The sequence below is a fragment of the Dipodomys spectabilis genome, unplaced genomic scaffold (assembly GCF_019054845.1).
Source record: "Dipodomys spectabilis isolate Male_0828 unplaced genomic scaffold, ASM1905484v1 ptg000039l, whole genome shotgun sequence".
Taxonomy (NCBI): domain Eukaryota; kingdom Metazoa; phylum Chordata; class Mammalia; order Rodentia; family Heteromyidae; genus Dipodomys; species Dipodomys spectabilis.
The window spans coordinates 9,640,221-9,665,912 of record NW_024870716.1 but is presented as its reverse complement, the minus strand read 5'-3'; the positions used below and the strand labels follow the sequence as shown (position 1 = coordinate 9,665,912).

At 39.7% G+C, this 25,692-nt stretch overlaps 1 protein-coding gene across 2 annotated transcripts in view; it reads right to left on the bottom strand.

The window, feature by feature from the left end:
• The window catches only part of Cpne8 (copine 8), a 158,849-nt gene that overhangs the window by 72,482 nt on the left and 60,675 nt on the right, over positions 1-25,692 (bottom strand). For both annotated transcript variants that reach the window (XM_042677716.1, XM_042677717.1), the window contains 2 exons: positions 6,767-6,830; positions 185-288 (listed from right to left, as the gene is read on the bottom strand). In XM_042677716.1, coding sequence (XP_042533650.1) covers positions 185-288; positions 6,767-6,830 — 168 coding nt within the window. The remainder of the gene's footprint in view (positions 1-184; positions 289-6,766; positions 6,831-25,692) is intronic.

Here is a 25,692-nt window from a genome sequence, read left to right as displayed (position 1 = left end):
ACAAAGTTACACATTGCTCTTGAGATTCAAAAAGCTTAGCTTTTTGAAATCTAGAAATATAGGAGAATATTTTATGTTATTTAATATGCTAAATGTATCAAATGACTTTCTCTGATCCAACGCCGTATTTCAAATATCTCCCCTTACCATACAGTTAAAATGAAAAAAAGAGAAGTGCATCTACCTGCCATCCTCATTACTTCGATAAAATACAAGAAAAGGATCTGATTTTCCAAAGAAATCCTTCTTGTCCAATTTGTTTGCACAGAATTGCATCAAAACAGCATCCTGAAAAGAAAATTAATTAAACAGCTCAGAAGCTTAGCTATAAATAAACTGGAAAGTGCAAGTCTCAAGTAAGACTTGACAAGAAAAATAAAATTGTCATTTCAATGCAAATGGCCAAGTGTGGGGCCTCAGACAGCAGTGAACTACTCTCTAAAGGATTAGAAAACTGAGAATTCCCACAGAAATGTTCATCGGAATCATACACAATTTCTTTTTTCTTTTTCTTTTTTTTTTTTGGTCTGTCATGGGGCTTGAACTTTGGGCCTGAGCGCTGTCCTTCAGCTCTTCAGCTCAAGGCTAGCGCTCTACCACTTGAGCTACAGCGCCACTTCTGGTTTTCTGGTAGTTTATTGGAGATAAGAGTCTCTCGGGCTTTTCCTGCCCAGGCTGGCTTTGAACTGCGATCCTCAGATCTTAGCCTCCTGAGAAGCTAGGATTACAGGCATGAGCCACCAGTGCCCCGCATGATTTCTTTTAAGAACCTTTAACACGGCTCTCTTTTACAAAGTGATTTTAAGCTTATGACTCTAAGTATTCAGTGTTACAAGCAAGGATCTTCAATTATTCAGGTGTATATTTTTATAACTTAACTTTAAAAACAAATTCCTGTTCACTCTGAAAATAGGTAGTAAGCATACAGGACTACTATGAATTTGATGTTGGACTGTAATGAATAATGACAGACAGGCTATGGGAAACATGATTTATAATCTAGCAAAAGGAAAATTTCAAGCCAGCACCAGTGCCTCATGCCTGTAATCCTAGCTACTCAGGAGGCTGTGATGTGAGGATCATCGAGGTTCAAAGCCAGCCCAGGCAGGAAAGTCCCTGGGACTCTTATCTCCAATAAACTACTCAGAGAAAGCTGAAAGTGGCACTGTGGCTCAAGTGGTAGAATGCTAGCCTTGAGTAAAAGAAGTTTAGAGAGAGTTCCCAGGACTGGCAAAAAGAAAGGTGGGGGGGGGGGTGAGGATATTTTCTTTTGTTATGTCTATGCTTATGTTGATACAACTACATGTACAAATAATTTTGGGGCTCATTATTTTTACCTGTAATGAAATTACATATTTTTGTATTAATTATTATATCAAACCTCTTCTTGTTGTCAATTGATATATTTAAGCTGTCATAATTAACATGATTTCACTATTACTAATTGGGTGTCATACCAAGGAAGTTAAACATTTCAATTAAGTAGGAAAAGAACTTTTAAAAAATGGCAGGACATACATATTTACTTAAAAATTTAATCAAGCCAGGCACTGGTGGTTCACACCTATAATACTAGCTACTCAGGATCCTCAGAATCTGAGGATCACGGTTCAAAGCCAGCCTGGGCCTTTTTTTTTTAATTGGAAACTCCTATTTCCAATAAAACCACCAGAAAACTGGAAGTGGTGCTGTGGCTCAAGTGGTAGAATGCTTGCCTTGAGCTGAAGATCTCAGAGACAATGCCCAGACCCAGAGTTCAAGCCCCCAGCCAACAACAACAACAAAAATTAAATCAATAGTTTTGTAGTGTGTGTGTGTGTGTGTGTGTGTGTGTGTCTGTGTGTGTGTGTGTGTGCGTGTGTGTGTGCTGGTGGTACAGACCTTCAAATGCAGAATTCACACTTGCTAGGTGGGCACTGTATTACTTGAGCAACCCTTTTAACCTTTTTCACGAGGTCATTTTTCAGATAGGGTCTTGCTTTTTGCCCAGGCCAGCCTAAACTATAACCTCCCTCCCTATACTTTATGAGATAGCTGGGAATACAAGCATATGCCACCGTACTGGGCTATTGAGTGAGATGGGGATTTCTAGAACTTTTTAGCCTGTCTGGTCTCACACCATGATATTCTCAATGTCAGCCTCCCTATTAGCTAGGATTACAGGCATAAGCCTATACCTGGTTTGTTGATTGGTCTCTCTCTCTCTCTCTGCAGGTGTGTGTTGGTGTGTTAAACAGAATAGTGATTCTATAATTTTTTCCAAAAAAATAGAGTAGTAATTGAGATTAAATCAAGTGATCACAGTTTGTAATATTACTTGGTAAGAATGTTAATATCTAAAAAGCACTCTGACCACTTAAGTGTTTTGCAATCTAGCCTTATTAAACATTCACTTAAAATTCTCATTATTTTTTCTCAGTAGTTACAGAAGAAAAAAAATTGAGATTGGCAAATAAACATGAATATATAGTTAGAAATTCACCAGCATCATAGTGAAGTTGGAGTATTTAAAAGCTTTTTTAAAATTTTTGTGCTGGTACTGGGCCTCAAACTCATCACCTCATAGTCTTGCTTGCTTTTATGTTCCACTGGCATATTTACTAAGATAATTCTAGATATAATTAAACTTTAGCACTAGACAGAGGGATGAAAGTGTCTACTATAGCCTGATGGCTCATACTTGTCATCTTAGCTACTCAGGAGGCAAAGATCTGAAGATCACAGTTCAAAGCCAGCCAGGGCAGGAAAGTCCATGAGACTCTTATCTACAATAAATCACCAAAAAAAAAAAAAAAAAAGCCAGAAATGGGGCTTTGACTCAAGTGGTAGAGTGCTAGCCTTGAGCAAAAACAGCTCAGAGACAGTGCACAGGTCCTGAGTTCAAGCCTCAGGACTGGAACACACACACACACACACACACACACACACACACACACACACACACATACATACGCATGCACACAGTATCTACTATATCCTTTATATATATATTTTCTCTATTATACCTTCTCTACTAAACTTTTACTTCATTTGCATGGAAGCTCTAGAATTGTCTTGCTTAACAGCTCTGCTAAGAACAGCTGTTCTAAGCAAGACAATAGATTTGAAAGATGTTTAAAATGTTACTTGATCATGAATACAATCAATACTCTAATATTTTGGTTTTATTTCAAATAAAGCTGATAACCATCAGCTTCCTGAGTAACCATTGCATACTTACATCAGAACCACCTCATTGAACTCAAGATTTTGACAAAATGAGGTTAATATTACCATAAAGAATATGTATCTATCCAGGCGCTGATGGCTCACGCCTATAATCCTAGCTACTCAAGAGGCTGAGATCTGAATGTCATAGTGCAAAGCAACCTAGGCAGAAAAGTCTATGAGACTCTTATTTCCAGTCAAAGGCTGGGCTGAAGGTATGGCTCAAGAGGTAGAGCATCAGTGAAGCAAGCAAGCCAAGCAAGCACAAGGCCTTGAGTTCAAACTCTGTTACCAGCAAGAATACATACCATAAGAACAATAAACTTGTTTTTCTTTACATCTTTTCTTATGCAAAGCATATATTATCATACATGTGTACAAATTCAGAGACCAGAACACTGACAAAAATCATTGTTGCCATTTAAACAGAAAAATTTGCTAAATGGGTAATAGTTCCACATTGAAATAATTGAACTGTTGTGTAAAATATTTTTTAATACATGATCAATTTCCATGTTATGGTAGTTGGTTTTCAGAGCCAAATGAAGTTTAAAAGATATTTTAGTGGCTGGCTCACATTTATCTTTTATTCCTTCAAGTATGACAAAGTAAACCTCAGAGTAATCTTGAGACATGATAAGACCAAGTACAAATTCATAGCAAACTAAAACTCAAGTATTGTCTGAAAGATCTTCACACATAATTGTGCGTGGATTCGGGGATGACCTTGATTTTAATGACTTAAATTCTAATATTCGTGTGTGTGTGTGTGTGTGTGTGTGTGTGTGTGTGTGTGTGTGTGTGTGTGTGTGTGTGTGTGTGTGTGTGTGTGTGTGTGTGTGTGTGTGTGTGTGTGTGTGTGTGTGTGTGTGTGTGTGTGTGTGTGTGTGTGTGTGTGTGTGTGTGTGTGACTCTGGAGGCTTGAACTCAAGGCCTGAACAATGTCCCTGAGCCTTTTTTTATGTTTTTTATTGTAAAAATACTGTACAGAGAGGTTAAAATTACATGAGTAAGGTAATGAGTACATTTCTTATCAAGATTATTGCTTCCTCCTTAGTTTTTCCCCTACCATACCTTCCCTCCCCACCTCAACAACTTCTCTCCTCACCAAGTTGTTAAGTTCATTTTCAACATAGTGTCTTGTACATCTCATTGTTACAATGGGTCAACCTGTATCCTTTTTCAGCATTTTGTTATTTCCTTTCCCTCCCCAAATTAGAAAAAATGTATATACTAGTTGCAGGGCACCAAACGGGTTATACCATGGGGGAAGATCAATATCAAATACAGTGAAAACAGGGGTTATACCATGGGGGAAGAACATATGAGAGAAAAAAATCACATAGTACATTTTAAATATGTTAAAAAAAACAATAGCAAGAAAGATAAAAACACTTGTGTCCCTATCTAGGGATTCATTTCACTTACCATCTTATATGGTCATATGTACATAGCTTTTGACCTTTTCTGCTTGTCCTAGACTTATACTAGTTATCGCAAATGAGGGAAACCATGGGCCTGGTTTACTTCACTTAATATAATTTTTTCAAAGTCTTTCCATTTCCTAAGAAATAGGGCAGTGTCATTCTTTCTGATGGAGATATAGAATTCCATTGTGTATACATACCACATTTTCTTGATCCATTCATCTGCAGAGGGGCATCTGGGTTGGTTCCATATCTTAGCTATGGTAAATAATGCTGCAATAAACATAGTTGTGCTGGTAGCCTTAATATGGCCTTGTTTGTGATCCTTTGGGTAAATGCCCAAAAGTGGGATTGCTGGGTCATAGAGGAGCTCTATGTGGCATCTTTTGAGGAACCTCCATACTGCTTTCCGAAGTGGTTGAACAAGTTTATACTCCCTGTCCCTGAGCTTTTATGCTCAAGCCTAGCAGTCTACCACCTGAGCTACAGATCCACTTTCAGCTTTTTGGTAGTTTTTATTAAAAGTCTCAAGGACTTTTCCTTTCCAAGGTTGGCTTTGAACTGTGATCCTCAGATCTCAGCCTCCTGATTAGCTGTGATTACAGTAATGAGCAACCAGTAACCAGCTTAGTTCTTAATTATCTCCATAAACCTATTACTATATATTTTCTATACAGCACTTCTTTTCTTTTTCTTCTCTCCCTGCAATCTAAAAGATATGTAACCAATTAAAACATTCAGTTTATATCATTTATACTAACTCATATCTTGGCCAGCCTGTACCACTTGAACCACAACTCCACTTCTGGAGCTGACAGAGAGAGACACAGAGAGAGAGAGAGAGAGAGAGAGAGAGAGAGAGAGAGAGAGAGAGTATGTGTATGTGTATGGTTAATTGAACGTAAGTGTCTCACAGACTATCCTGCCCAGGCTGACTTTGAACCCTGATTCTCACATCTCAGCCTCTTAGCTAGCTAGGATTATGGGAATGAGCTCCCAATGCCAAATTGCACAAAAATAACCTTCTGGAGATAGTAACTCTAGCTTTCTCCATAAAAATGATGGCTAAGGCACATGTAGTAGTGACTCTTGGTATTCTCTGGAACTTTCTGTTCTTGAAATCATCACAGAGCAATGAAAAATAAAAAGACCTAGAGATATAATCCAGGGCAGATGTTTTGTTTTGTTTTGTTTTCCCTCCAGAACTATCAATACCCAGAGATGCACTGGAGCACACGAGGAGACAAAGCCGACTTCAGACTCGGCAGGTCACTGTTGTGTCTAGTGTGTAATGTCACAACTGTCACCTCATTTCTTGTCAATGGTGAAGTCACAGAACATGAGTGAGTGAGTTTATCAGCAAGAGTCAACGGAAAAAAAGCCATTCTCTAAAAGTATACAAAAGGTATTATTCTAAGAGTCAAACTCCTAGTTGGAGTGGCAGCTTGTCCTTCCATCAAAGTGGGGCTGCTTAAGCAGTCAAAATGGAAACAATATAAAATTCTAGAGTCACTCATCTAAAATGAAGAGAAAAAAAAAAACATTACTCAAAAGGGAATTATACCAAGTCCTGCCAGAGACTGGTAGGCTCATGCCTATAATCCTGGTTACTCAGAAGGCTGAAATCTGAGGATCACAGTTTGTAGTCAGCCTGAGTAGGAAACTCCATCAGACTCTTATCTCCAATTAGCCAGCAAAAAGCCAGAAGAGGAGCTGTGGTTCAAGTGGTAGAGAGCTAGCCTTGAGTCAAAAAGCTTAAGGACAGATCCCAGGCCCTGAGTTCAAGCCACAGGACCAACACATATACATACACAAAAAATTGTACCAAATCTTCAAATTATTACTTATTGAACCAATAAGTGACAATTCCTTAGACTAATATTAAAAAGCAAAGTTGGTATTAGACTTCTTTTGGGGCAATGAGGTATTGAAACCACACCCAGGACTTCACATCTATTAAGCAAAGTTGTCCATCAATGAAACCCACTACAAGCCCAGTACTTTTTATTTTTTGTTTAGTGGGTTCTGAAATAGTTGATCTCCTCTTTTGGACTAGTAATGTCTGGTCAAAGGGTAATTTTATCTTGAAGAAATACTAGAAATCAGTTTTGAAAAAGAAAAAATATACTCACCCTGCAGCAATTTAATTCCTCTGCTGTAAGGATGATTGTCCCACACTTCCTCCCTGGAATTCCTCTAAAACGACAAAGAATGATTGTACACACATTACTATTTCCTATGAATATACTATATAAATAGATCGGCTCTTCTCTAACAAAATATATTCTATCCATGAGCACCTCTTGATGAAGAGAAACTTTTCACATTACTTCCAATATGTCAATCTAATACTGAAAAACTGCAGTATGTGGGTTGGATCCTTTGTGTCTCCAAACTCAAAGAACAAGTCTATGGACACTGAGGAAGAAGTAAAATGGCCAAGATTTACTGAAGAAAAAGATAAACAGGATCAACCCCTCCTGCTAGACAGGAGTATGGCACGGGAGGCTCGGCCTGAGGCATGGTGTGCTGAGTTAATAAGGCGACTGTAGGTCAGAGCTATGGGACTCTCGGGATCATTGGCCAGCCTGCGGGCCAGGGCAGTCCCCAGAACCAATCAGGAGACTCCACATAGCCTGCACAAGCACTCCATGCACCTTTCAGACCCTCTGATTGGGTGTCCATTCGGGCCTACACCTCTGGGATCCAATCAGTCCACTGTTCACGTGCAAGCAAGGCAATGGGTCCTGGGCTATGAAATGAGGTCCAGGGGGCTGCATGTGTGGTTGCACAAAGCCATGGGATGCAAGGCAGAAGCTCGATGGGGGAAGGCCTTTGCCCCCATAACCCAGCAAAGAAAGACCTCTTGTGTGCAGCACGACTATGTTTATTGCAGCATTACTCACCATAGCTAAGATATGGAACCAACCCTCAAATGAGGATGCCCCTCAGTAGATGACTGGGTCAAGAAAATGTGATATATATACACAATGGAATTCTATGCCTTCATCAGAAAGAATGACATTGCCCCATTTGTTAGGAAATGGAAAGACTTGGAAAAAAATTATACTAAGTGAAGTAAGCCAGGCCCAAAGAAGTATAGGTCCCATGGTTTCCTTCATTTGCAATAATTAGTATAACTCTAGGATAATTTTATCAGATGAGCAGAAAAGCTCAAAAGCTATGTACATATGACCATATAAGATGATGCTAAGTGAGATGAACCCCAAGATATGGTCACCTGGCTTTTTTTCTCAAGGACAGCAGTCTACCACTTGAGCCACACCTCTATGTTTGGCTTTTGCAGGTTAATTGGAGGTAAAAGTCTTACAAGTGGGGATTTAGCTCTGAGGAAAAGCATTTCCCAGCAAGTATAAGGCCCTCAGTTCAATCCTCATCTCTAGAAACACACACACACACACACACACACACAATCGAGTCTTGTAGATTTGTCTACTTGGGCCGGCTTCAAACCAGAATCCTCAGATCTCGCCTTCTGAATAGCTGGGATTACAGGTGTGAGATACTAGAGTCCAACTAAAGCTTAGATTTTAAGATTATTAACACCTGATTATAACATGAACTGCATGTAAGCATTTATATCAGAGAGTCTAATGAAGCAAATCTCTGCTTAAAATCTGGTGATAAGTGAAAGGAAACAAACTCTCCTCAGAATCCAGGACTCAACTAGGTCTGCAGCCTTGTTGATAGGCACTGGTAGCCACCAGCACCTCCGGGGTGAGGTTCAGCTCAGGTTCACCTAATTACAGCACTGGGTAGCACTCAGGTCCTCTCTTTGATGAAGTTGGTTTTAAAAGTCCAACCTAAAATATTCTCACTTTAAAATGTTTAAAAATATATGTACAGGCCTGGGAAGGTGGCTCAGTGGTAGAGTGCTTGCCTTGCATGCATGAGGCCCTGGGTTCGATTCCTCAGCACCACATAAGCAGAAAAAATATATAGATATGTACAAGAGCTACTGGTGGCTCATGCCTGTAATCTAGCTACTCAGGAGACTGAGATCTAAAGATTGCAGTTTGAAGCCAACCCAAGCAGGAAGGTCCATGAGAGTCTTTTCTCCAATAAACACTCAGAAAAAGCCAGAAGTGGTACTGTGGCTCAAGTGGCAGAGCAGTAGCCTTGAGCACAAAGGGTTAGCACTGGCGCTCTGAGTTTAAGCCCCAGGACCAGGAAAAGAGACTCTGAAAATACAGAGAACAGAAATGATATCCCAGAAATGAACTCAACCATAGAGAGTCAATCCATTTTTGACAAGGATACCGTCCCAGTGCAAGGACAGTCTATGCAATAAACTTTGCCAAGGAAAATGGATTTGTGTCCACAAAAGATGAAATTGGGTCCTAAAATTACATCATATACACCCTCAAAAGTGTATTCATGACCTAAATATAAAGCCAGAAAACTATAAAAACCCTAAAGAACATGGCAGAAGCATTCCTTGGCCATGATCTTTTGGGCATCCCACAAAAAGCACAGGCCAGCAAAGCCATAGCAAGTCAACAAAACTACACAAAACTCCTTCCTAACAAGGGATACATTCAGCAAAAAGAAATTGGAACCTATAGATGGGGTAAAATCCCTACATAGTATCTATGTGATAGACGGATAGTCAAAAAATTATAAAGAATAGAGAAAATAAACCAATGAAAAAACAAATGAAACAATGAAAAAACAATGAAAAATGTACCAAGTTAGAAAAGTGGAAAAGTCTTGAATAGACATTTACCAAAAGAAAATATACAAGCAGCTGACAGATGTAAAAAGGTGTTCATGCCAGGCACCCAGACCTCAAGCCTAGAATCCTAGCTACTCAGGAGGCTGAGATCTGAGGATGGCAGTTCAAAGCCACCCCAGGCAGGAAAGTCTAGGGAACACTCCTCTCCAATTAACCAGCCAAAAGAAGGCTGAAAGTTAAGTCGTGCCTCAAATAGTAGAGTGCCAGCCTTGGGCAGGAAAAGCTAAGGGACAGCACCTGGCCAGGAAAGACTATGAGACTCTTATCTCCAATTAACCACCAGAAAGCTACAAGTGGAGCTATGGTTCAAGTAGCAGAGCACCAGCCTTGAGCAAAACAGCTGACAGCACCCAAGCCCTGAGTTCAAGTTCTAGTACCAGCACACACACACACACACACACACACACACATTGTTCACCATCATTAATCATCAAACCTACTAAGAGACTCTTAAGAAAGCTGTTATCAAAACTGTTATCAAAATGTGGCTTAGTGGTAAGAGTGCTTGCCTGGCACGCTTGAAGCCCTGGGTTCGATTCCTTAGTACCACATACACAAAAAAAGACAGAAGTGGTGTTGTGGCTCAAGTGGTAGAGCACTAGCCTTGAGCAAAAAAGAAGCTCAGGGTCCTGAGTTCAAACCCCTGGCAAAAAAAAAAAAAAAAAAAATCAAAGGTTAAGAATAGGTGTGTTATGAAGTTGCTTATCAGCTCCGGTTCTGGGTTGGGTTTAAGGGCCTGACCTTCTTTTCTTTCTCTGCTCACTCTCCCTTTGCTTCCTGCTGGCAATGTGTCTGTCTGCATAAAATTGCAAACACCTTTGTGGATCTCTGGCACATGTTATGGGCAAGGAAGTCTCCAGATCATTCTTAGGTAAATAATTATCTAGATTGGATTTTGCTGGAACCACTGAGGGTATCTAGGAACAATATATTCAGTCTCTGGCAAGAGGACTTTTTTGTTTTTTGGCAGTGGGGAATGTAGAGGAGTGTAGGCTTGAACTCGGGGGTTAGGTAATCCACCTTGGCTTTCTCACTCAGGTTACCACTTGAGCTACTCCTCCACTTCCAGCTTTTTGGTGGTTGATTGGAGGACAGAATTTCACAGACTTTCCTGCCTGAGCTGGCTTGGAGCTTCAACCCTCACATATCAGCCTCCTGAGTAGCTAAGATTCCAGGTGAGAGTCTCCAGTGTTTGGCTTGGGCTGCCTCTGAGAGTGATTTCAGAAGGCTCCAGGTAAATACTACACGGACACACAGGAGTTGGACACAATAACAGGGCCCGTGAGCAATCTGCTGAGGGAGCATAGAAGACAGCAGCCTGCAGACTATGCCTGGACTGGCCGTGGCCAGGCAGTGACAGATAGTAAAGAGAAGAAGAGACAATCCATGATACAAGCGCACAGGCAGGGAGACTGGGAAAAAAAACTGAATCCTGCTTTTCCTGGAGGAATTAAGGAATCATCTTGAATACAAATTTACCAACTGGATTTATGGTTTTGACCAATCTTGACTCAGCAACAAACACCCAAACTACAAGGTTCAGTGGATGTGACATATACCTTTAGTTGTTGTTCTGTTTTGTGCCAGTACTGGGGCTTGAACTCAAGGCCTGGGAGCTGTCCCTTAGCTTTCTCTCGCAAGGGTGACACTCTTCTACTTGAGCCACACTTCCATTTCCTGCTTTTTGCTGGTTAATTGGTAAATAAGTCTGTCATGGATTTGTCTGCCTGGCTGGTTTCGAACCAGGATCCTAAGATCTCAGCCTCCTGAGTAGCTCTGATTACCATGTGAGCCACCTGCACCAGGCTGGCAGAGGCTTTCGTGAGGAATGAACAATAATCCTAAACCTTGTTTATACTGTATCACTATCTGTTGGGGCAAAAAATAATGTAAGAAAATTCTAGATTAATATGGAAAAAAATTAGTTAAAAAATATTAAGGTAATCATCAGAGTTACACAGTGGCACAATGAAAGTTTATGTAACACATTTTGGTAACACTTCGATAATAAATGTGTAAGAACACTGTTTACAGTTGATCTGGCCAAGGAAATGACTTGAGCACTCAGAAAGAAAAGGAAGTGTAGAAATAACCAGCTAAAACTGGCCCTGAGGGGAGGGATGCTAATTATGTGTTATTGGAATATACCTGTACAAATGTTATTCTCAATGCTCTACCACGTGAGCTATATAGCTCCCCTTAAGCTTTATGGTGGTTAATTGAACAGAAAAGTCTCACATACTTCCCTGCCCACACTGGCTTTGAGTTGCAATCCTCACATCTCGCCTTTTGGGTAGCTAGGATTACAGGAGTAAGCCACTGGTGCCTGCTGAAATTTGGACCAACATAATTATTGAATGAATATTTGTAACTCAGTTATGTTTAACTGTTATCTCAGCAACAAGAAACTAAATGTGTGTGTGTGTGTGTGTGTGTGTGTGTGTGTGTGTGTGTGTGTGTGTGTGTATTGGTGGCCAGAAGTGAATGCTGCTATATATAACTTTTACATCAAGTGCACAGTGGAAAATAAATGCAAAAGAAAATAAATACAAGGGTGGAGTGGAAAATAAATGCAATTCAAAACTATAACATGTTCACTGACAAAACAGAAGTGGTTCAGTAGCATCAACAGGGAGTTTATAGAGATTTTCTAAATGGACATTAGATAAGAAATCAGTAATATTTATCCTACCACTGGAGGCTCACACACGGAATCCTAGCTATTCAAGAGGCTAAGATCCAACGGTCATGCTACAAAGTCAGCCCAGGCATGAGAGTCCATGAGGCTCTTTTTTTTTTTTTTTGGTCAGTTGTGGGGCCTTAACTCTGGGCCTGGGCACTGTCCCTCAGCTCTTCAGCTCAAGGCTAGCGCTCTACCACTTGAGCCACAGCGCCATTTCCGGCTTTTTTCTTTTTGCTTATGTGGTGCTGAGGAATCGAACCCAGGGCCTCATGCATGCAAGGCAAGCACTATATCATTGAGCCACCTTCCCAGCTCTGTGAGACTGTTACGTCCTATTAACCACCAAAAAGCTGAAGTAAAGTATGGCTCAAGTGGTAGAGTGCTAGCCTTGAACAATAAAGCTCAGGGACAGTGCCCAGGCCCTAAGGTCAAGCCAAACAAAAGAGAAGAGAAAGAGAGAGAGAGAAGAAAGGAAGGAAGGAAGGAAGGAAGCAAGGAAGCAAGGAAGCAAGGAAGGAAGGAAGGGTATAATATTGCTGTAATTTAGAACAAAATATGGAATATGGAATATGAAATGCTAGTAGCACTATGTATAAAATGCACTAGATTACCGCAGACAAAGTTGTGGGCTTGTAAAACCAGCATATCCCATAAGATGTTAAAACTCCCTCCTTAAACAAAAATATCATTGATTGGCCATTGATTGATTGAAAACACAGACATTGAAGGAAAAAGAAACTTAATTTTTGTGTATTTTCCTTAGTGATTCAATTCCAAGAGGAAATTGTGTTATTTCCCACAGTAAAAACTAAAATGTCCATGCAAGTTGTTTTTCAGAATTAAAGATTCACTCATTGATCTTGCTATGGAATACCTTTTATCTCTAAATTAACAAAAATATCATTTCTATAATTTTTAGTACATTTATTATTATAAGAGGAAAACTATTATGTTCACATTAAAGTGTATCATCTGCTGGATAACTGAAATTGCAACTTGTTTAAAACTTGAAGCACTGTACTCATTAACAAATCCATCTGGCACCCTGTCATTTTCAATGTTATAATTAAATTAAATGTGATCTCATGGTATAGCGGGAATATAAATGTTGACACTAGACAGAAAGCAGCATGATTATTATCATGATTCAGAATTGTGAGGAGTTTAATCAATGATTAAATTCAATTTATAGTCACAGCATCAAAAATTGCTCATAACCTATGAAGACAGTTATTCTTTAAATAGACCAACACAATCCTAGCTCTTCTTTTTTATGATTTTGAATATTTCTTGAGAATTTATTGTGAATACTTAACACATACAGGTCTTATATTCTTAGCTTCTTTTTAAAAATACGTTGTTGTCCTTCAGTAGTTGTACAAATAAGTTGTCATTCAACAAAGCAGTTTATGAATACAGTGTATCTTGTTCATTGTCACACCTTTCTAGCTTTTAAACATCATGTATGTCGAAAATATTTTATAAGCTAGATATATTTATCTCTCTTATCACCTATTTACCTATCAATCTATCTACCTATCAAACTGTCTATCTACTAATATGTAATCTATCTATAGATCTATCATCTGTCACCTATAACTACCATCTATCATCTGTTTATATGTCTACTTACCTGTCATTTATCTATTATCTACCTATGTCGATCATCTATCCATCTAATATCATCTAGCCAGCAATCATCTATCTAGCTATGTCTAGTCTATTTGTCTGTCTATCTATCCACCTACCATCTATCTACCTACCTACCATCTATCTATCTACAGAAATACTAAAATACTAGGTTGAGATTACTGAAACTGTTCTTTGCAGTTGTAGTAAATTGCATTTGTAGCACATATTTTATCATCTTAAAATCATATTCTACCTGAGATGTAAATGTGAAGTTGTAATGTGCAGAAGAGACATTTAAAATTCGTGTGTGTGTGTGTGTGTGTGTGTGTGTGTGTGTGTGTGTGCGCGCGCGCACGCATGCGCGTGCACGCGCGTACCAGTATTGGGGCTTGAACTGGACTTGTGCCCTTACTTAGCTTTTTTGCTCCAGGCTGGCAATCCACCACTTGAGCCATACCTTCACTTCGGACATTTTTTGCTGGTTAATTGGCACTGAGTCTCTTGTATTTACCTTTGAACCACAAACTTCAGATATCATTCTGCTGAATAGCTAGGCTACAGGCATGAGCCACCATCACCCACCTGGCTAACATTTAAAATTCTTAAGAAGGAACTGGGGCTGTAGTTCAGTGGTCAGGTGCTCACTTAGCACAAACACAGCACTGGGTTTGATCCCCAGAAAATATTTAACTGAACAACAGTGAAATACTTAACAACAACAAAAGAAATAGAATATATGCATGTGCCTATTGCTCTGAAATATTTAAGGGAATAAACATTTATTTAATTCTTACTACTTATTTTTATTAATTTTTTTATTGTGAACATACTGTACAGAGGGGTTACAATTACATGGGCAAGATAATGAGTACATTTCTTATCAAGCATTGCAGCCTCCTCCTTTGCTTACCCTTCACATCCCTTCCCAACCTCCCCCTGCCCCCCCATCCAATCCTCCCCCCCCCCAATTCTTACTACTTATAAAGCACCAGTCCCTACCATCCACAGCATGTCACCACTTCCTTTAAGTATTTCCACAATTGTTACATCAAGTAAAGAGTCCCGGTGTGTTAGTCAGTGTCTGGAATGAAGTGTGGAATTTGTTCATGTGCGCAGTGTCCGAATGCTAAGGACCCACTTATCCTGTCCCAGAAGAAAGAAGAATGGAGCCAGTAGTCATGGCTCCTGCCTGTAATCCTAGCTACTCAGGACATCAAAGTTAGCCTGGGCAGAAAAGTTAATGAGCTTTATACTTCCAATGAACTAGTAAGAGCACAGAAGTGAAGCACTGGCTCAAGTATTAGAACACAAACCTTGTCTGCAAAAACTAAAAGGCAGTGTGCCCAGGTCCGAGTTCAAGTCCCAGTGTAGGCAGAAAGAGAGAGGGGAGAAAGAGAGAGAGAGAGAGACAGACAGACACAGACAGAAGAAGAAGGAAGGAAGGAAGGAAGGAAGGAAGGAAGGAAGGAAGGAAGGAAGGAAGGAAGGAAGGAAGGAAGGAAGGAAGAAAGGAAGGAAGGAAGGAAGGAAGGAAGGAAGGAAGGAAAGAAGGGAGGGAGGGAGGGAGGGAGGGAGGGAGGGAAGGGAGGGAAGGGAAGGAGGGAGGGAGGGAGGGAAGGGAAGGAGGGAGGGAGGGAGGAAGGAGGGAGGGAGGGAGGGAGGGAAGGAGGGAAAAAATGGATCCAAAAGAACTTCTGTTGATTCCTTTACTATTTGTTTTAATTTTTATTTTTGTTTTCTCTAAATTGGACTTGCTTAAGAAAGATCATGGAGGAAGTGGAGATTTGGCTCCAGTGATTGGAATGCCAGCCTTGAATGAAAAAGTTAAGCAACAGCTCAGAGCCTTAAATTCAAGTCCTAGTACCAACTAACAAACATAAATAGCCAGGAGTCAGTAGTTTAGGCCTGTAATCTTAGCTACTCAGGGGACTGAGATCTAAGGATCTCAGTTTGAAGCCATTCGGAGTAGGAAAGTCCATGAGACTCTTTTCTGCAATTACCCACCAAAAATCCAGCAGTGGAACTGAGGCTCAAGTGTAGAACACTAGCCTTGAATAAAAAAAAAAAAGCTCAAGGACAACACCCAGTTCCCAAGTTCAAGCACCACGACCTTAATGAAATAATAATAATAATTAGTTAATGAGTGAGAATAGTAGATTTGAAGTGGAGCTGTGACTCAAGAGGCAGAGCACCAGCTTTGAGTGACAAAGTAAACTAGATCATTAGGTCCTAAGTTTAAGCCCCATTACCAACATAAAAAAAAAAATATTAAAGAAAGAAAACGGAGAATTTATACACATAAGCAAGACAACCTAGAATGACAAGAAGGGGAGATGGATGGTTCACAATAATCCTGGGCCAAGCTAACAACCCACTGTCATCCAGAAATGGCATATTTCACTTAAAAACAACTCAATACATCTCCTGCAAATAAATGACTAAAAGCATTCATTGGAACAGCGTTGTTATTTGGAAATGTCAGTTGGCTAAGCAGGCCTTCGTGTTTGCAGTTCTTCATCTAAATTGACTCCATCTGAGAATGTATTGAGATCCAAGATCTGTTTCCATGATTTTGCAGTGGGCCCAATCCATAATGCTATCACAGCAGGCAGTGGGTTACATAAATTATTGAGATTTCTCATTTACTAGAATTTCTCACTGCACTGTGAGTCTACCTTTACCTAAAATATCGTAAGCTAAGTTTTCACATAGTTCTGTGTGTGTATGTGTGTGTGTGTGTCGTGCCAGTCCTGGGACTTGAACTCAAGACCTGAGTGCTCTCCCTTAGCTTTTTCGCCCAAGCGTAGCACTTTACCCCTAGAGCCACAGCTCCATTTCCAGCTTTCTTGTTGGTTAAGGGTCTCATGAACTTTCCTGTCCGATCTGGCTTTGAACTGCAATCCTCAGATCTCAACCTCCTCAGTAGCTAGGATTACAGGTGGGAGCCACCAGTGCCTGGCCATATAAGCTATCAAAATAGATAATAGATAAAAATATGTTTCTAACATTCCTTCCCTTAATTTAAGTCCTATACTCCTCAAATTCTGTCCTTCCTGAGAGGAGACAAAGAAGCAGTGGAGAGGACATTTATATCCCTGGAAGTCTTTCTCCCTTTCCAATCTTCCAGGGATGACGATGTGAGCTAATCAGGTAGGAACTATGACCAAAAACCAGAAGATGTGTACCACTAAAGATGGAGGCCACCATTTTGTGCGCCAGGTTAAGGAAATGAAGAGAAAGGATGAAGATCTCATGAAGCTTGGATGTCACCACACTGAATTTCAAACATTAGTTTTCTCAGTAAGGAGAAAAACGCTGTTGTGATATTTCCAAAACTAGATATGGGTTTATTTACTTATTTATTTATTTTGTTGGTTGTGGGGCCTGAACTCTGGGCCTGGGCACTGTCCCTCAGCTCTTCAGCTCAAGGCTAGTGTTCTACCACTTGAGCAACAGCGCCACTTATGGCTTTTTCTGTTTATGCGGTGCTAAGGCATTGAACCCAGGGCCTCATGCATGCAAGGCAAGCACTTTACCACTGAGCCACCTTCCCAGCCCCTAGACTTACTTTTACATTCCCATCCTCTTCCTATAGTCAAATCATAGTGGCTCTTTGTTGGTAAACGGGACTGTGCTTGAGGAAGAGAAGTATGAGTCATAGCAATAGAAATGAGCTGGCCAGGGGCTGGGAAGGTGGCTCAGTGGTAGAGTGCTTGCCTAGCATGCATGAAGCCCTGGGTTCCATTCCTCAGTACCATATAAGCAGAAAAAAGCCAGTCATAGCACTGTAGCTCAAGAGGTGGAGTGCTAGCCTTGAGCAAAAAGAAGCTCAGGGACAGTGCCCAGGCCCTGAGTTCAAGCCCCAGGACTGACAAAAAAAAAAAAGAATAAAAAGAGAAAAGAATTCACCTGGCTAGGAAGCAGTGCTCAGAATCCAGACATATTCTTGATTTTTGAAAACTGCTCAGAATCCAGACATATTCTTTATTTTCAGTAACTATCTCTCATCTATCTATCCATCCATCTATCTCCATCCATCTGATATATCATCTATCACCTATTATCTATCATCTGTTTCTATCATCCATTATCTATCATCTATTTTTCTATTACCTATTGTCTATCATGTATTTATACCATCTATCATGTATTTATCTATCATCTATTACCTATCATTTATCAATCTATTATCTATCATCTACCTGTCATCATTTATCTATCATTTGTCACCTGTTTTTCTATCATTTATCTATCATCTCTCTACCTCTCTATCATTTATCAACCATCTACTATCTATCTATCTATCTATCTATCTACCTATCCATCCATCATCTGTCTATTAAATTTTTTTTTTTTGGTCCGGTAGTGGGGCCTGAACTCTGGGCCTGGGCGCTGTCCCTCAGCTCTTCAGCTCAAGGCTAGTGCTCTACCACTTGAGCCACAGCGCCACTTCCGGCTTTTTTCTTTTTGCTTATGTGGTGCTGAGGAATCGAACCCAGGGCCTCAGGCATGCAAGGCAAGTGCTCTACCACTGAGCCACCTTCCCAGCCCACTGTCTATCTATTTAATTTTGAACAAAGTCTCACTATGTAGATCAGGTTGGCCTCAAACTTGTCTCATTCCTCCTTGCTCTGCCTTTCATATGCTGGTATATACTACCTTACTGGTTAGTAAACAATTTTATATGACCAAATTTAAAATTCTGGATTTCTCTGAAGTCTCCAATGGATATATTCACTTGCTGAAGGTAGAATACTGGAGTGTTTAAAGACAAAGTTTCAGAAATCAAAGAATATGTTTCTAAGTCCTTCCTTCTCCAGAATCTCTGTCTCAGTTACTTTCTATCATCAACAGGGATTGTAAGGATTCCTACCTGGCTCACAATGGTGCTAGGATGGGTAAAGAAATGCATGTTTGGTGGGGCACTGGGGTCTCAGACCTGTAATTCTAACTACTCAGGAGGCTGAGATCTGAGGATCTCAGTTTGGAACCATCCTGGGCAGAAAAGTCCATGAGACTCTTGTCTCCAATTAACCAGCAAAGAGTTGGAAGCGGAGCTGTGGTTCAAGTGGTAGAGTGCTTGCCTGGAGGAAAAAAAGCTCAGGAAGAGTGCCTAGGCACTAAATTCAAACCCCATGACTGGCACAAAATTTTTTAAATAAATAATAGGTAAGTCTTGAGAAATTCATCTGCTGTTAAAATGAGGAGTTTTTATTCAATCCACAAAGGCCATTATTACTAATTTAGAACCCAAGCTCCATAGAGGACACTTGTTCATTTATTTCCTTACCTCTGGTTATTTACATCAGGTTTTCAAACCTAGTGAGGTAAAGAAAATGCAAGTAAAAACACCTTGCGCATGTCTACCAGTTGGATGAACATGGGATAAAATGATCCAGTGAGGGCTCCAGCTTATTGACCAATTGTGGCAAACTCCGAAATCTTCCTCAACCCAGTTTATTAATCTATTCAAGTGAAATTAATCTTAAGAACATGTGTGTGTATTAGAGCTTGATCTTGGTGCTTCACACTCTCCCTTAGCTTTGTCACTCAAGGCTGGTGCTCTATCACTTGAACCAAAGCTCCACATCTGGTGGTTTAATTGGAGAGAAGAATCTTGAGGATATGTTTGCCCCAGCTGGCTTGCAACCAGGATCCTCAGACCTCAGCCTTCTGAGTAGCTAGGATTATAGGCATGAGACACCAGCATCACCTGGCTTTTAGAACTTTTTTTATTTATTTTTTTAAGTTTAAATATCGATAGCTTATTTTCCAAGCTCCATGGTGCTTCATGGTCAAGTTCTGGGGGCAATTTGTGTTCCTAGTTTCTATGCTGAGGAATTTCAATATCAATATCAAAGATTTGATCAACCACGTTGTTTTGTTTTACTTAAAAGATTAACCACATTCTTATCTATATATATATATATACTTTCTCATTTTTTGGAAATATGAACAAACTGAAAATTTTCCTAATCTTTAAATATTTTGAATCTGCCCATTTGTCTGCTTTCTAATCCAAACCACTGTCTTTTTGTTGAACCGGCATAGCTGTCATCCAAACAGGAAAATGGTGAGGCATGTGAAGTAGCTCAAGCCCACAATCCCAGCCACTCTTGGAGGTTGACATTAAGAGGACTGCCATCTGAGGCCAGCAGAAAGTTCACAAGATTGAATTTCGACAGAAAAAGCTAGGTATAGTGGTCCATGTGTTTTGTCTCAGCTATAACACGTTCCATAAATAGGAGGATCAAAGCATAACTAAGAGGACTTGCCAGGCAAGGCTGGGAAAAAATGTGAGAACCTATCCCCAAAACAAAAAACAAAAATAAAGGCCTGGCTTACAAGACAGAGAGAAAAACGTAAATTTTCCTATCACATTTATGAAAAATTTCAAAATACTAAGAGTGGCTGATATAACCTAGTCTAAAGTAATACTCTAATTTTCAAAGAACATTTGTAATTATACTTATTTCAGTGATAACTCATTTAATAAATAATAAGTGGGATGTTTATTGAAGTCAGAAAAGACTCCAAATTTTCACAAGTCCTACTTAGTCTCTAATAGTTTCTAGCTCTTAATTGGTTCTAAATAAATATTTGTTAAATAAATTATTATAATCTTAAAATTCTCCAACAAAAAAACCATCTCTAAGACCTACACAAAACTCAGATTGAGTAAGAAGTAAATAAACTCAGTCAGTAAAGGATTTGCTCGGTATCCTAATTATTGACGTAAAATGATTTTTTTGTTTTCTCTTTCTTCTTTCCTTTCTTTTCATTCTCTTATTTGGAATTTGATCTCAGGGCTTCATGTTTGCTCATAGCTGGAGCTCTACCAGTTGAACCATGCCTACAACCCCACTTTTTGTTGAGTATGTGGACATGGAGTTTCTCAGACTTTTCTACCTGAGCAGGTATTGAATTGCAATCCTCTATCACATAGCACCTTGAGGATAGCAGGAGTAAGCCATTGGCCCAACTTGTTTTTTGTTTGTTCATAGAAATGATAGACTAATCAATCTGGGAACTGTTTAATGATACAGCTAAAACTTATTTTGAGAAAAATGCATTCATTCACCCTCATCTCCCTAGTAACGGGCCGCATCCTTTATAAGCCTTCCCATCCAAAAAGTTCTCCATTTGTATGAAGTTGCAGGATTTCTGAGAGAAACATGAAATTTGCAGGTACGAACAACCAGCTTGTTTAGAATCAACAATTACATTTCTGAAGATTTTCTAGGGCATAAAGTTAGACCAAAAAAAAAAAGATTACTATAACCTGAGCTCCAGTGGCTCACAAGTGTAATGCTAGATGACCAGGAGGCTGAAAGCTAGAAGATCATGGTTTGAAGCCAGGAAAGTTTGTGAGACTCTGTCTCACGAACAATCTGCAAAAGGCCAGGCTGGAGGCATGGCTTAAGTGATCGAGCACCACTCAAGCAAGCAAGCTGAGTGAGCTTGGTCCTGAGTTCACACCTCAGTATCAGGAGGAAGAAGAGGAAGGAAGAGGAAGAAGAAGAGGAGGAGAAGGAAGAGGAGGAGGATGAGGAGGAAAAGGAGGAGGAAAAAGAAGAAGGTGGAGGAGGAGGAATAAACTATCATTATATGTAAAGTTCATAAACTTATGCAAGATAAATAAGGAAATACATTAAAATTTTCCATCTCTTGACTTTTAAGGATTATGCAATTCTTCAGATTGGCTCTCCCAGAGGCAGATTGTCTCTAGATTGATTAAGCACCCAACATCTCTCTGAAATGTAATCAGTGGTTTAATTTTTCATGAGATGAATCATAGGAATATTGTTAATATGTACATACGTATGTGGGATCCTTGCAAATGATACAATATAAATAATGATTAAGTGATTGACTTTGAGGTTATTTTTGCAATTACAGAAAAACACTCCAGAAATTCTGGACATTACCAACAAAGTAATAAAGCCATCTTATAAAACACAAATTAAGGAAAGATAATCAAACCCAATTTCCCCAATTCAGTTGGTTAGCCTCATACTAAGAATAGAAATAAGCAATTTTATTTTTGTTTTTGTGTCAGTCCTGGGTCTTAAACTCAATACCCAGCAACTGTCCCTAAGTGCTCAAGGCTAACACTCAACCACTTGAACTACAGCCCTGGTTCCAGTTTTGGGTTGTTTTTGTTTTTGCTTTGGTAGTTAATTGGAGATTAAGAGTCTCAGAGACTTTTCTGTCCAAGCTGGCTTTGAGCTGAGATCCTCAGATCTCAGTCTCCTAAGCAGCTAGGATTACAGGTGCTAGCCACCTGTGCCCAGCTGAAAAAAAATTCACATTTGCATAACACTTAGTTTATATAAATTATATAATGAAATTTGATTTAACATTTTCCTTTCCCTTAGTTTGCAAAATTCCTAGCTTAAAAAGAAAAAGAGGATAGAAGGAAAGGAAGGAAGGAAAGAAAGGGAAAGATGCTAGGGAGGAAGGCAGAAAGGGAAAGAGGGAGACAAGGAAGGGGAGGGAAGAAGGAAGTGGAAGGAGAAGGGAAAGAGAAGGAGAGGCAGAGAGAGGAAGGAAGGGAAGAATGGAGGGAAGGAGTAAGGGGAAGGAGAAAAGAGGAAGGGAGGATGTAGGGAGGGAAAGAGGGAAAAGGAAAAGGAAAGGAAGGAAAGGGAAGTAGGGAAAAGATTATTAGGTAACTTGATTTAAGAGGTCTTTTCCTAAAATGATAGTAGCTATTATAAGGAAAAATAATAGACATTATTTAAGTATTTTATTAAGCTCCAGTGTTCTCCATGACGGATATATTATAGAAAGTATTGTTATTTCTCACAACTCTCTGAAAAGTGTATTTTCATCAAGGCACTTCAAGGGACAAAAGTCAAGCCAAGGAACTGAAAATAAATTCGCTCAAATGGCCAACCCAACAAATTGTGACATCCAGGTCTGCTACGACAATACAGATATCAGATCCCATACTGGGTTAGTAAAAGCATCTTCCATTGTAGCCAAATATTCTACCCACAAAAGTAAACTAGAGCATATAAAAGTTCCAATCGAAACCAGGCACTGGTGAGTTCTTGCTACTCAAGAGGCTGAGATCTGAGGGTCTCAGTTCAAAGTCAGCCAGGCAGATAAATAAGAGAGACTCTTAACTCTAATTATCCTGTCAAAAGCTGAAGTGGAGGTGTGGCTCAAGTGGTAGAATGCCAGTCTTGAGCAGAAAAAAGGTAATCTACTTCGCAGGGAAGTTAATAATTAAGTAAAGAGGACAACAAGGAGCAAAATGTTGCATAATAAGGACATGCCATAAGCCTGATGCCATTGTCTCACGCCTATAATCCTAGCTACTCAGGAGGCTGAGATCTGAGAGTTCCTGCTTGAAGCCAGCCAGGCAGAAAAGTCTGTGAGATGCACAACTCCAATTAACCAAAGAGCCAAAAGTGGAGCTGTCACTCAAGTGGTAGAGCACCAACCTTGACTGAAAAACCCAAGGGTTCAAGCCTCAGTCCCAGTTAAAAAAAAAAAAGATAAATATATGACATTTTTAAATTGTTATTATGTTTCTCATCTACAAAACTTAAGCATCTACTAGCTTTCTTCCTCCTCCTCTCCCTTTCTCCCTTGCATTATATCTGCCTATGTTTTCACAGTTTTCAGGATGAGACCACATTGAGTTAGGACTTTGAAACAACAGCTTAAGATTCAGGCCTCAAGCCCCTGAGAGCCCCATTTCTCTTCTACTCTTCCACTCACTCTTCATACTCTCTTCCCACATGTCTCTAGCTGAACTTCCACAGTGACTGACCCCATCGCTCTGTCACCACCGGAGCTCAGCTGTCCAGCAGACAGCTCTAATGGTCCGATGCCTGCTGCTGTCTCTGAGCCCCTGCCCCTGTGTTCTGCACTGATGGAATGTGGTCCCTGCCTTTATCCCCACAGCCCCATGGGCCCATCCTTGCCCTCCTAGGTAGCCCCTGGCCTTTTCCCTCCTCCATTCCCTTTAGCCAAAAACAGTTGTGAACTAGTCATTCCTGAAGCTCCTGCTCCTCCCCAGAATAATAATTTACTTCATGATTCTACATCTTTGGATCTGTGCTCCAATCTGGAGCTACACATGCCTAGCTCAGAGCACCCAGCACACACAGGCCTCGGACTCGAAGAACATAAAAAATGACTTCCCTCTCAGAGAACAGGAGGGTAATCTTCCTTTAAACTGTATTTGAGAAGGCTTCGCTGAATCCACTCACAAAATCCCTGAAGATACATGAAGACTCTGACAGCAGCATAGAGAAAATTGGATACAATCTCCCAGCAAGAGAAAACACACTGTTGAGTGGGAGCCAAGCTAAATAATACAGGGAGGAACTAAAGGGAGGCGCGATGAGTCACGAAAGGCATAGACAAATTATGTAGCATACCATTCAATTTTACTAGGGTACAGGGGAGGAAAATCCCTCAAAGTGGAGGATGGAATTAAAATGTGATAAATGTGTTTGCTCCAAACTTAACTCCAACAGAATGGAACTGGTGGGAGTGGTGGATATTTCTGAGCTGCTAATTAAACACTGAACGAAAATGTATTGACGCTCACTTTGAAATCATTTCACTGACATAATTACCAAATATGGAAAGGCAATACTCTTCATTTTTAAAAGACAAATTAGAAAATTTTCCTTTAAAAAGAAAAACGTCAACAATAATTGAAGCACAAAAGTAGGAAGGCTTAAGTTTCAATTCAAGTTCTGATTCTTTAATAAGAAACTTTATACCAACTCTAGCTAAGTCGCCAGAGGCTTGATTAATAATAAATAATTTTGAACCAAGAGCTGGTAGCCTGTAATCCTAGCTACTCAGGAGGCTGAGATTTGTGGATCATGATTCGAAGCTAGCCTGGGCAAGAATGTCTGTGAGATTTTTATCTCCAATTCAGTACTGAAAAGCCCGAAGTGGAGCTGTGCCTCAAGTCATAGAGACTTAGCCTTAAGAAAACAGAAAAAGAAAAAACCCAGGCTCAGGCCCTGAGTTAAAGCCCCAGGACATGCACCAAAAATAATTAAATAATAATACTAATAAGTAATATTGAATTCTAGTTTGTCTCCAAATATTTTGTCATGGATTTAAAAAGATTGTCTTTACAGAAACGTGATCACAAAGAGTTGCAATTAGGAAGCAGGAAAGAAAGTGTTCTGAATAAATTATCAGGAAATAAGTTCAAGGAGGCCATTTAAAGGAAGAACACGGGAATATTTTGAATAATTTAGAATATAAATGGGAAGCTAATTGGAAAATAAATCTCTAATGGAAAACAAATTAGTAAATAAGAGCTAAATTTCTTGGCTAATGGTATGGAAGAAAACTAGCATTTGTGACACAGTAAGTTTTTTAAAAATTTAAGATGAGTCTACTTCCTTAACTGAATGTAGGGGAAGGAGGAATCTGTGTGATCATGCATAAAAAACTCAGGAAGATGATGAACTCACTGCTTTTTCACACAAGACTGGTTTTCTACTACTTTTTCTACTACATGTCTCAATTCCCACTGTTTGCTGATTAATTGGAGCCAAGAGTCTCATGGATTTTCCTGCCTGGGCTGGTTATGAACCTGGATCCTCAGATCTCAGCCTCCTAAGTAGGCAGGATTACAGGCACATACACATTGTTACAAAATCTCACAATACCTTCATTGAATTCAATTTGCCCTTTAGATGAAACACCACATATATTTGCCATATGCATCATATAAATGTGTTTCCAGGAGTTGGGTAATTATCTTACTCCATCATCAGGAAGAACTAAGAAAAAAGCTCAACATCATCCTATATTTTTGAATCATGTAAAACAATCCTGACTCAGACCCAGAAAATCTTCTCAGCATTTGACTATTCTTCTGATTATTGTCCAAAGTCTCTCACCTTTTAGTATAAATTAGCATTTGTAAGTCTTGTTTAGTGGGACTTTGGATCTAGCTGCACAGGAAGAAAAACCTACCCTATGTCCTAATTACCCTA